The sequence below is a fragment of the Impatiens glandulifera genome, chromosome 7 (assembly GCF_907164915.1).
Source record: "Impatiens glandulifera chromosome 7, dImpGla2.1, whole genome shotgun sequence".
NCBI lineage: Eukaryota > Viridiplantae > Streptophyta > Magnoliopsida > Ericales > Balsaminaceae > Impatiens > Impatiens glandulifera.
In genome coordinates, this window is record NC_061868.1 from 3,288,049 (window position 1) to 3,301,857 (window position 13,809).

General features: G+C 26.0%; 1 protein-coding gene across 2 annotated transcripts; it reads right to left on the reverse strand.

Moving 5' to 3' along the window:
• Positions 1-1,291: 1,291 nt before the first annotated feature.
• Positions 1,292-3,729, reverse strand: LOC124910513 (chromatin-remodeling complex subunit ies6-like). 2 transcript variants are annotated; one of them, XM_047451159.1, is made up of 4 exons: positions 3,585-3,729; positions 1,784-1,971; positions 1,645-1,712; positions 1,292-1,572 (listed from the first exon to the last, which is right to left on the reverse strand). In XM_047451159.1, exons 2-4 carry the CDS (start codon positions 1,965-1,967, stop codon positions 1,441-1,443), a joined length of 384 nt encoding a protein of 127 aa, XP_047307115.1. In that variant the 5' UTR covers positions 1,968-1,971; positions 3,585-3,729; the 3' UTR covers positions 1,292-1,440. The 2 variants fall into 2 exon arrangements, with proteins under 2 accessions (XP_047307115.1, XP_047307116.1); XM_047451160.1 differs by having other exon boundaries at positions 3,565-3,729.
• Positions 3,730-13,809: the final 10,080 nt, after the last annotated feature.

The window sequence follows — 13,809 nt, forward strand, 5'->3', positions numbered from 1 at the left end:
TAAACTATTCAATACAACATTTCAAAGTTTTATTTTTATTTATGATACAATATAATTTATAATTAGTAGTTTTAATTTTCTAGGCTTAATTATTTTTGTATACATATTTCTAATTTCATGACAGATCCTAAAGAAATCAAACACAAGACATGATAGTTGACACATTGAATAAGAAATAAGACATCAATGTCAAGGAATATTGTAGATTCAAACAAAACTTGTAAATTTAGTTCTTTTTAGCATGTGTAGAATAACTTATAATTTTCAAATAATATATAGCTCCAAAATATGTGGTTAAAACTTTTGCCTCGTTTTATATATATACTTATGCCTCTTTGACCAAAACTTTTTTTTTAATTGACAATAATAGTAACAATACACTCTAGTTTATCAACCATACAAAATTAGATGTAATAGACTTAATTAATTCAATTAAATATTTTTTATTATTATTATTTATCAAACATTTATATATTTTAAAAATATTAATAATTTTATATAAATTAACCCACTAAAATAACTAACCAAAATAGTTCCTACTTAAATTCTCACTTAAAACACCTGAATTTGAAGCAAAAACCAAGGATGTAGAGATTATGATTACGTAAAATTGAAAAAAAAACATAATTTGTAATGTTTGACCATTTAGAATTAGACCTTTAGCATAATATTTTTTCAAATATCATTGAGGTTTGGTTAGTTTTAATGTATTTTTATTAAAAATAATAAATTTCAACATGTTAGTTATTGATATAAATCAAGATGGAAGAAAACATAGGTCTTGTACATTTATGAGCCTAGGAAAAGGGAACAAATGTTGGGAAGTAGCTAGGTCTACCAATTGTGTTTGGTAAGAGCAAAAATTTGCAATGGAAGTTGCTATTTTACCTTTTTGTCTTCGGTCAAAGTTATTAAGTATTTTTTATTAGACCTAGTTCGTTATAGGTTTTTATTTTAATTTTTCCAAAATCAATTTTTAAATCAAACACTTCTCACCAATCACATTACTCATTTGATTAACTAAAATATTAAAATACTCTTTATTTTAAATTATTATTTTATATTTTATTTATATATATTAATACCCTTTAAGTCTTTTTATTAAAAAAAATAATCATTACCTCTTCAAAATCATCACTCATCATTCAATTTTTCTCTCTCTTAGTTTTTAAAAAAACCCATAAACGAACAAGGCCTTAGACTTATTTTTTTTACGGACTATTTATTTTATTACTATACATGAGGGAAATGTTAAAACATAAATTAGCAATTAAATATAAGACTTAACATATGATACTTAAATGTAAAATTAATTTGTTTTCAATAAAACACATAGCTTCCTTCAATATTGGCATTAATGTTTCTAAAAGATGATTTACCATAATCATAAAAGATCATTTTCATCGTAAGCATAGTTCATAAAGCTCGGTTAGAAAAGGTTTACTTGAGAACCACTGCAGCGTTTCTGAGAGCTAGATAACGCTGAACATACTCATTAGGAAGCGATCTTATCTGCTTGAACACCTCTGTGTTCGCATATCTAAGGTTTGTTCTCGGATCATAATAAGGAGCCTGCATTTTATATAGTATGGAATAAATGTAAAACTAAAATCACGTGTATCAAACGATATAATGTCATCATACCTCGTAACCAGTGATATCACAGATTCTCTTGGCCGGGTGCATAGATGGTGGTGTCGCTATATTCACATCTGCCCAAAAATAAAAGAGGGAAACCCTAGAATCAGACAAGCGGAAGGATTAAAAGAGCACATGTACTCACAATTAGGTTCATCGGGATGCTGATTTCGGACACTATCATCTCTGATGATCTGCTTGAGATTTTTCCAGTGTCTGTTCCTCGCTTGACCTTTCGGATACTTCTCACTCATCTGAATCTTCTTGAAGCTGAGGTGAGAAGGCAGCACAATTTCTGCTTCGTTCACTTCGTACTCCATTTCCCCCATTTCCCTGTGTAGCTGAGTGTGAGTTTAATAGAATATAATTAATGTAACAATTGAATCACCCCTCCTAAGAAGTGTAGGAGGAAGAATGTAGTCATCTGGACACAATTTGGTGTTGCTACCTAACCTAAACTTCATTCATTGAAGACTTGATCTATGAAAAACATAATTTCGGATCTTTTAATATGATAAGAAGAATGGATTTGAATTGGACTCAGATAGCCTGAAGACTGAGACATGACTGGATTTGAATTGGGCTTGAGTGGACCCAAGAATGGAGAATAGAATTGAGTCATGTTGGCCCGAGATGTGGATTGAAAATAGAGTTGGCCTAAGAATTGGAATTAGGCCTAGTTGGCTCATGATTATGAATTAAGCCTCAAGAACGAGTTTCAATCATTAAACTCCTATTCGAATGAATCGTTCCCCTTCAAGCCTCTTTGATGATTGATCTTCTCGTGATGAACTCTTAGCGTAGATCTCCAATCTTTGTTCATTATCGAGGTTATCCAAGCTTGAGAAACGGGCATGACTTAAGGGTCTATCCTATGTTATATATGCTTAAAGTGCTAAACACATTATTAGAATCATCTCAATCCTAAGCCTTATCTTTTGAACAAAGTTAGAAGCAATGACCATCATAAGGGAATAGCTATTGAAGAGTAATTGACAATCATAAAACATTAACCAAGAAGATTCAATGGATATAACATGTGAGACAACCATCAAACAACCAGTTGTATCAAAAGGTTCAACAAATTCAATTCATCAACTCTCATTTGTATTTAAGCACGTAATCACATTTGTCATAATCATTTAACCAAATTTTTTTATTCGAAATCGCATAAGCACACAATTCGATCACACCACCATGATTTCATTCACTCGTCTTCATCATTTGAACACATCTATATTAATGTCACCGATCTAGTCAAAGAAGCATTCAAAGCATATTTATCATACCCTTACAACCAAATTCATAACACTCACACCATTCATCTGAATCATCAAACCACCAAGTTAGGATTTGATCAAATGCATTTTAAATCAACCTAATTCATCTCCTTTCAATTTCTATTCTAAATTTATCTTAAAACATTCAAATCCTAAATCCATCACTAATTTTCTGAACTCAAATCATAATCAATTTGAAACCAAACTAGTCACCAATGTCTAAGCCAACATCATTTCTAATTATTCCACTCCTGCACTCCTTTCTGATTAGCAAAGCTAGCTTCACTGAAACATTATTCAAAGTATAACCGACCTAATTGAGATTTCTACCATTTATTCATCTCAAGGTTCTAGGCCTCAAACGAGATCAGTAATTCGTTAAACAAAGTCGAATTCTAGAACCTTTCATAGAATGAGCAGCGACTATACATCAAACCGAAGCAGCATATCGTCTACGACTCTATTCTGATCAAAATCAAAGTACAAGACAGTAATAATCTAAAACATTTATCATCAACCGGCTATAAAAACATCAAATCACTGAAGATTCAATTCCATTTACTGTAAATTCTATCACATAAGATCATTAACAGGTATTTCTAACATTTTCTGCTTAAAATCAGAATTACAAAGAGATTTGCGAAACCTAAGCTCTGTGAGTAGAACCTGGAATGTTGACTCTCTACGGTCTCCGGCCTTGAAAATTCAGATCTCCGGCGATTGATTCACGATCAGCAGCAACGGAGATGATCGGCGATTTCTCTAACTCCTCTTTCTTCAAGTAAGAAATGAAACCCCTGTTCGTTCAGTTCATCGCCGACCTAATTCAATAACGGCCCGTTTGGTTTTCGAAATTAGATTTCAAGAAGAAAATATCAAAATAATCAATTAACAATTTAAAATCCGTTTTATTATTATATTTATTTATTCGAAGGTGCTTTTTTCACCCCCTCCCATATTCCCACCTTCTCCCTCGCTCTTTAATTAACTCAAAAATGACATATTTATCTCTACCCCCTTTATATATTTACATTTCTTATTTTATTTATTTTAATTATTTTATTTTATTTAATTATTAAGTTTTTTAAAATATAATTAATTAATTAATTTTTAATATTTTTTAACTTTATTTATTTAATTAAAAATACAAAATATTATTATTTTCATATTTATTTAAAACATATTAAATATAATATTATTAAGTAAAATATTATGATTAAATTAATTATTAATTATTATTTAATATATAATTTTATTTATAAAAATATTAATAATTATTAATATTATGTTTGAATAATTATTAATATATAATATTGTTAATTAAAATTAAAAATATTATGTTTGATTAATTATTAATATATAATATTATTAATTAAAATATTATGATTAGACTAATTATTAATTATTATTTAATAAATAATTTTTATAAGTATTTTAATATATATATATATATATATAACTAATATAATAAAATATTAAATATTTATATTTATTAAATTAGTACAAATTTCAATATATTTTAAATAATTATAATATAAAAATAATAATTTTTTGTATTTTTAATTAAATAAATAAAGTTAAAAAATATTAAAAATTAATTAATTATATTTAATAAAAAAATTTAATAATTAAATAAAATAAAATAAGTAAAATAAATAAAATAAGAATATATAAATATATAAAGGTGATAAGGATAAATAAGTCATTTTTAAATTAATTAAAAAGTAAAGCGGGGAGTGAGAATATAGGAGGGGTGAGAAAAACAATTTGCTTATTTATTTATTAAAATGACATTTCTATAATTTTACACCAATTGTATATACTTGATAAATAACATATAATTTCATAATTAAAATTTTTCATATTTATAAAAAGTATTTTTATAAACTCTAATTTTTTTTTAAAAAATATTATAAATTAAAAAATAAAATGAGTGTTTAAAATAAATATTAGGAATATGTAAATGAACTAGACTATTTCTCCATTACAATATATCAATTATGATGTTGAAAATTTATTAGTAAAATAATTATGTTATTACCTCAAAAAGTGATTAAAATGCATAATAATCCATTGATTATGCTGAAATTTTTTCGGATGTGATATGATCTTAATTTTTTTAATTTATAAAAATTAGACAAAAATTTACGTTTATTTACTCGTTTTATCCCTAATTTTCCTATTAATTTTCTAATTCTAAGTCCACCTTAACTCAAATTTTTATGTCCGTTAAGAATTATACTTAGATTATGAGAATCAATTGTTCGAGTTGCCAATGGTTTGCTTGTGAAGATGACTCAATAAATATGGAGTAGTTATAAATTGGAAAAAAGCTAACTTAAACATATATATTTGTACGACTAGCTCACTTAAATCGTATGTACTAATAAAAAGTCATTTAACTTACATACTATAAAAAATTAGCTCATTTAGCCTTTTTTTTGAGTAAACATGAATAACTTTTATTTTTAAATTTATATATTTATTAATTAAATATTAATATATTTTCTCTTTCTTCCTTTTAATTTATTATTTCATTTATTACTAATAAATGAAACCTCTATTTTTTTTTTTTTTTATAATTTTTTATTATTTCTATATGAGTATTTATGATTGATTATTTTAATTTTATTTTATATACAAGAGTATTCATCATTAATTATTTTAACTATATATTTCTTTTTCTTTTTTTATATTTTTTTTTATATTCACATTAATTATTAATTATTTTTAAATTGTTTAATCCCAATACTTGAATATAACAATAAAAATTCTTTTAACAATAAAAATTCTTCAACACAAAAATAAATTAACTAATAATTAAGAATTGAATAATAATAAAAACTCATTCATCAAACACTAAAAGCGTAATAATCAAATTAGACAAAACAATTCATTTACTACTAATATAAATCGTGAATAAATATTAAATAAAAAATTATTAATTTCATTTTTATTTATATTAAACTAAATAAGAAAAAACTCTTTTTCATTTTTATTATATTAAATTAAATAAGAAAAACCCCTTTAAAAATAATATTACAATAAAACATAAAATTCATAAATAAGTTGTTAAATTTTAAAAGAAAATGAGAATTTAAGAAATATGAAAAATAAAAACTAATAAAAAAAATATGAAATATAAAAGAGAAATTAATATAAAAATAATAAAAAATTTAAAAATAAAATAAATTACCTAATTTAATTAATGAAAAAGAAGGATAAAGAAAATATATTAATATTTAATTAATAAATATATAAATTTAAAAATAAAAGTTAACCATGATTATTAAAAGAGGCTAAATGAGCCAATTTTTGATAGTACATGTGTTTAAATGTTCTTTTATTAGTATATACATCTAAGTGAGCTTTTTTCCTTATAAATTTATAGAAATAACTAGTATATATGAATTTTTAAATTTCAAGCTCATTAGATTTATAGAGATATAATATTATATATAATATTGTAATAATATAAATATTATTATATTAATTTCTTATAAGTTTACGAGTTAATGTAGAATATATATTATTCAATTACGGTTACTTATTTAAAATCATAAAGATTGTGTTGACATATATGAAAATTTTAGAAATACTAATGAGATTATTGTGCTGCCAAATATAGAGGTGTGAAAATTATATACTCTAAACATTATAATAAAGTATTTATTGTCAAAAATATTCACACTCATATATACGTTAAGGATTGAATTTAAATATTTACCTTCTTTTCAATAAAAAAATATATATTTAATTACTAAATTAATGGATTACCAATTGAATTTATATATTCAGGTTCTATTTCTATAAAAATGAATTTACCAATTTAATAGACCGGACATTTAAGATATATAGATATTTTTAATATAGATATTTTTCCTTTCATGTCTACCCAACATATTTATATATAATGAATCCAAACAAAAGGTAAATGAAGGATATACATTGCTATGGCTTTTAAAAAACATAGAACATATTGTTCAACTTTGTTGTTTGTCATTATAGTTTCTCAATCCATATGTAATACTAGTGCTTCTTTTAACACCACTAAAAAGTCATGGGGCTTAAAGCGTGAAGGCACAGTTAAAACAATAAAGGTTAGTCGTGGTTCTTCATTAATTCTGCATATATGTTCCTGCGTTATTTTATGTAACTATATTGATTGTAACTATCATTTTGATAGACCGATGCAGGAGAAATATTTGATTGTGTTGATATTTATAAACAACCAGCTTTTGATCATCCTCTAATCAATGATTTACAGGTATTTTATATAGTTTCTTTTATTGAACTTATTTGTATTATACTAAATAGTAATTGTCTTGCAATTTTCAATGAAAGAATGTTCAAATTATGTCTTAATAATAATGTTTTAAATTTGAAGTGTAGGTTAACTTTTTCTATCTTGTTTCTTTGTACAATTATTATTTTTATATGTAGAATCCAATAATTATTTAGTTAAAGAAATTAGGTTTGAAATCTTGTATAATTTGTTTAGTTATTTGGATAAAACAATCCATCCAATTTCAATACAACACACAAAAGTTGCATTTTTTTTATAAAAAAATTAAAATAATGTGAAAACTTTATTATGGGTTTTAATCCTATACACTTACTTTAATTAATATATATTATATGTCACGATAGATGAGGCCTACTTCTTATCCAAATGGAATGGAAGAAGAGTTAATATCCAATACAAAATTATTTCAAGATTGGCAAAAATATGGAGAATGTCCCGAAGGCACGATCCCGATTAGAAGAAGTACAAGTCCCAACAAACGTACCATGTATCGACCATTTTATATACATCGAGGTCAAAATAATAATAGTAGACCTCCATCTAAAATTGGAAGGTCTCCATCTAATAATCTTGAGGTAAATGAAAATTTAGTTCACTTTTGTTTCTCCCCATTAATTATAACAATGTCAAAACATTTTTTAATACCACATTGAAACAAGTTTGAGTAGATTTATTATGTGTTTGTGTGCCTATCAAGTATGCCATGGTTTCTGATGAAGGCGGTTCTTACTATGGAGCAAGTGCATGGCTTAACGTATGGACCCCTTACGTTGAGTACGGCGAGTTAAGTGTGGCTAAAATGAGACTTATTTCATCAACATTACTCAATTTTTACGAAAACTTAAATAGCATTGAAGTTGGATGGATTGTAAGTATTTACGAATATTTGTACATAAATCATTTACGAATTACAACTTGTAGATAACTAACAAGTCATTTTCTCTTTTACGTATACACAAGGTTTTTCCATCATTGTATGCCGACATCAAACCAAAATTCTTCATACATTGGACAGTATGTTTCGTTAATTATTTAAAATTAGATACAAATTTACATGTTTTTAATTAATATTATATTATTTGTAAACAGAGTGATGGATATAATAAAACAGGATGCTATGATCTTGATTGTCCTGGCTTTGTTCAAACAAGTAGAAAGATTGCTATTGGTGGTACAATAGATCAAAGTTCATCTTATGATGGGAAACAATATGAAATGCAAGTTACCATTTTTCAGGTAAAACCATATATATACTTTTACATTAACTATATGATCAATTAATTATATGATTGATTGAAAATATTTGTAGGACAAAAAAACAGGAAACTGGTGGCTTAGATACTTTGGGATCATATTAGGGTATTGGCCAAAGTCTCTATTCAAATATCTTGCTATCAATGCAGAAATAGTAAATTGGGGTGGTGAGATTGTAAATCATTTAACTGATGGTCATCATACAACTACTGATATGGGAAGTGGTTATTTTCCATCTCAAGGGTTTAAAAAAGCAGCTTATATGTCTCGATTGAAAGTAATTGATTCCACCGGTGCTTTAAAAGATCCGGGACATTTAGTAACGATCGGGAACAGTCTAGGATGTTATGAAGTAAAAATCGATAAGACATTACTCGGTAAAGGAATATATTATGGAGGTCCAGGGTTTTGTTCGTCGTGCTTTTGATTGATGTATTATTATAAAGTTCGAAATAAATGCGAAAAAATGATATATATAAAGAAAAGCTTTTATATTTTTATTTTATTGTTATATTAGAAAACTCTTTTCACTTAGTTACACTAATAATTTTAAAAATATTTTGAATATTATAATCAATTCTTAAAATCAAACTAATTCTCCTGAGCTTCGGGCTGATAGAAAGAATGTCTATATTCTTATCTCAAACCACTCAATTAGAACACTTTATATATAAAATTACAATAATATTTTTATTATAATATCTCACTATGTTTTAGTAAATGGGATGTCCTGAAGAGTGGACTGCCGTAGCCCGAAGGCTTGTCGAGCTTATCCCAGACCGACCTCCATATGAACATTATAATGTATTCTGCACATTCAAATTTAGCATATAAACACCAACAATCATATACCATATTTACACATGGAAGATGCAAAATATAGATGAAGATATCTTTGAAATTAATGGATTCTTATCATAATAATAATTAAGTAGAAGATGACCAAGTGATCTGAGGGAGCTAGGTTCTAAACAGGGACCGGATGGGATTGAAAAAAAAAATAGGGTGGACATAAAAAAAATTAAACGAGAAAATTTTGAATAAAATAAGTGAATAAAGATAAATTTTACCATTTTCTAATAATTATATAAGCAAATCGTGAATTATATTGAATTTTTTTAAAAAATTAAGTGTTAATGTCACATTTTTACGATAAACAAAAATTATTATTTTTTTTGAGTTGGGCTATCTGAGCCCTTAGATCTGTCCTTATTTTTGTTATGATCCAAATTTATTCCATAATTCATAGTCTTGTAACTATTATGTTCACTTTAAATTTAACTAATTTACAATATAATATTTGAAATCTACATAATATACCGATCATAATTAAAGTAGAAAGTAATGAAGGTCTTAATTTTCACAATATCACACCAATAAACCTAATTCAAGCCCATCAATCAACATGAGAACAAATTATGACCCAATTTTTGTGTTAATTTTTCTATTCATCAAACATGCAATATATAACCTATTTTAGAAACCTCTTCTTTGCAGATAAATATATGCAATTCATTGTTACTGTTGAGAGAGATTAATTGACATTTTCGTATAATGAACTCGTATAGAGATATTTTAAAAAATGAGTTTATAATATCTTACGCACCTTTACATGACTAACACTATTTCTACGTTACCTCTAATTAATTATGATGATGTTCAAATTTTATTTACAAAATAATTATGTTTGTGTCTTAAAGTTCATTAATTAAGGATGCATAATCATCCCTTCATGGCTTCATTATACAATATTAGAACAACCCTCTTGGTTAGAGACTTCAATTAAGATAGTTTAAGGGTCAAACCAAGTTCAATGATTTAATATTAATTAAACAAATGGAAGTGTGGATTGCGAGTCGAGTTGACTCGATGATTTGTGTGTCAAGATGACTCAATAGATTTAGGGTCAGTATGACTATATATGAATTATGGGTTGAGATATGATTTAAAATTATCATATAACCAAAATCCTAAATATATATAGATTAAAACTTATAATAATATTGACATATATGAATTTTTTTAAAATCAGATTTCAAAAATATTACAAGAATACTGTGTTACCAAAAATAGGTTCAAGTGAAGATTATTTAGTCAAAAAGTCAAAACATTAAGATAAATAATTTATTCACTATTGTTCACACCCATAAATGCATTTACAAATTAATGGATTACCAATTGAATTTGAATATCCAGATTGTTTTCTATAAATACACCCATTTACTATACCCAACATATTTATATAAATTGCACCCAAAAAATAGGCAAATGGAAGATAGAAATTGTCATGGCTTTTAAGAAACCTACAAAATATTGTTCAATTTTTTTTGCTTATCATTATAGTTTGTGATCAATTCATATGTAATGGTGCTTCTTCAAACACAATAAAAAATTTATGGGGGGATGAAGCACAAAGGCACTATTAAAACATTAAATGTTAGCTATTATACTTCATTAATTAACATATATAACTTGCATGTGTTTATTTATTCATTTATTTTATCTAATGATTATAATTATCTTTTTTTTTGTAGACTCTCCATGGAGAAGTGATTGATTGTGTTGATATTTATAAACAACCTGCTTTTGACAATTCTTTAATTACAGATTTACATGTATATTTTTTTTAGTTAAATTAATTTATCTTTGAAATAATTTTTCAATTAAAAAAATGTTCAGAATATGTTTTAATAATGTTTGAAACTTCAAGTACCCAAATAAATAATTTTGTAAATAAGCACTTGGGGTGAACTTTTCCTATCGGTATTCTTCATAAAAAAAATTCTTTAAAGAAAGTATATTTGAAATCTAAATTTAGTCTAAGACAAATTCAAGAATTAATTTAATTTTTATGTCATTTGTTCAAATTAAAAAAAAAAATTAAACCTATTTTAATTGGGAAGTAGATTCTGAAATCTTTTAAAATATTTGTCAATAACAAATAAGTGTGTTTAATTAAAAGAGTGTGTGTGTGTTGAAGGAGCTTTGTCCAACCATTTCACAATCATACAATTTCATTGTAAAATTTAAATAGTAAAATAAATGAGAACATAATTTGTTAGTAAATATATATATAGAATTAAATTGATCAAAAAGAAAAACTTATTACTTATAAACCATCAATATTTGTTTTATTATTAGCCTCAAAACTATTTCCAAAATTTTGAAATCTCCCAAACAATTTTTGAGGCTTATATCAAGTTATGGAAAAACAAAAGTTGTGATTCCTTTTTTTATTTATTTACAATTTAAAATAACTTGAGAACTTTGTTATGGTTTTTTTTTATCATAATTTAAATTTAATTAATATATTATTTCACCTAACATGATAGATGAGTCCTATTTCTTATCCTATTGGAATGAAAGAAGAGCCGATATCAGATCTAAACTATTTTAAGATTGACAAAAATATGGAGAATGTCCTGAAGGCACCATCCCCATTCGAAGAAGTACAAGTTCTAGCAACCATACTACCTATCCGTCAATTTTTATACATGAAGATCAAAATATTAATAGTACTAGAAGGTCGCCACCTCGAAGTCACGAGGTAAATAAAAAATTAGTTCGCTATGGTTTCACACAATGAATTATAACAATAGTGAAATACTTTCAAATGTCATAATTATGACCTAAGTTTTTTTAGTGCTAGTATGAAGATTCAATACTCAAAAACAAGATTTTTGTATGCTTATATTATATATATTTTTGGTCCTATCAAGTATGCAGCCATGTCTACTAAAGGCCAATCTTACCATGGAGCACATGCAGCACTTAATCTATGGACCCCTAAGGTTGAGTATGGAGAGTTTAGTAAGGGTAAAATAAAGCTTGTTGCAGGAACCATCCATGATTTTTATGAAAACTACAATAGTATTGAAGTTGGATGGATGATAAGTCTTTAAGAAAACTTGTACACGGTCATTTATAAATTAAAACTTCTAGACAACTAACGAGTCTTTTGTTTTGTTTATGTTTTTTTTTCGTATGCACAAAGGTTAGTCCATCAAGATACAAAGACAATACCCCAAAATTACACACATATTGGACGGTAACTTTGTTTACCTTTAAAGAAAAAAAAAAGGAATACTCCAAATTAGATTATAAATTCATGTGTTGAATATTATGTTATTTGTAAATAGAGTGATGGAAGTCAAAAGACTGGATGCTTTGATCATGATTGTTCTGGCTTTGTTCAAATAAGTAGAAAGTTTCTTCTTGGTGGTACATTAACACCTAGTTCTACTTATGATGGGGCACAAAATGAGATGACAATGACCATTTTTAAGGTAAATTAACCAATTCAACATTAAATATGTCATACAATTACTTCCTCTCAATTTCCAAAAATTGATCTTTTTTGACAATGAAATGTTTTTTTTTTCTTTTTGACTTAAGTAAGCTCTTTATGATTCAATTAATCAATAAAATACTCTATATTGCAGGACAATGAGACAGGAAATTGGTGGATTAAGTTGTTAGGGGTCTATATCGGTTATTGGCCTAATTCTCTCTTCAAACGCCTTTCCCACCACGCAAATACAATAATTTGGGGCGGGGAGATTTTGAGTGATAGAACGAGAAGGCATCACACAACTACTCAAATGGGAAGTGGTCATTTCCCGTCTGAAGGCTTTGAAAAAGCATGTTATATGTCCCAATTACAAATAATTGATTCCTACAATGTTCAAAGATACCTGAAAATCCTATCAAAGATCATAAGTAATGTAGCATGTTATGACATAAGTATGGATGAAAACAAAGATGCTAAAGAGGTATTTTTCGGAGGTCCAGGGTTTTCTTCTATATGTGTTTAATATATTATATGGATAAAAATATTAATAAGTTATTATGCAAGAATTTAAATGTAATCCATAATAGATAAATAAATGAAAAGCATAATTGATAAATAAATGAAAGCTTCTTATTTTTGTTATATTATTTGTTATGTAATGCCATCCTTAATTTTGTTTTTCTTCCAACTCTCCAAAGACAGAAAAAAAAAGACTTTGGTTAGGTTTCCATATTTGGCCAATAAAAAGAAAATGCAAGTTGAGGCCCTTCCTTATTGAGATTTCATACATTTTACTCCAGAGTTTGAGACTCTTTTAAGGGTTAAAATTATATAAAATAAGTTTTCTTACGATTTTAAATACCGTTAACTTATTATTTACGTGGTATTTATAAATAAATAAAATATTAATGTCACTAATTTAACTACTATGGTGAGAGTTTTGACTTCCAATTCTCTTAAATTCGATAGTCAACATTATCAATTCGCTGATATTCGGTAATTACATTATTGACATGAATATTTTATTTATTTATAAATAG

Excerpts from the sequence above, each read along its gene's own strand:
- LOC124910513 (XM_047451159.1), bottom strand. The coding sequence starts at position 1,967 with ATGGGGGAAATGGAGTACGAAGTGAACGAAGCAGAAATTGTGCTGCCT. Across the intron at positions 1,713-1,783 it reads GCATCCCGATGAACCTAATT|ATGTGAATATAGCGACACCA; the intron begins GTGAGTACATGT and ends ATTTTTGGGCAG. Across the intron at positions 1,573-1,644 it reads GTGATATCACTGGTTACGAG|GCTCCTTATTATGATCCGAG; the intron begins GTATGATGACAT and ends TATAAAATGCAG.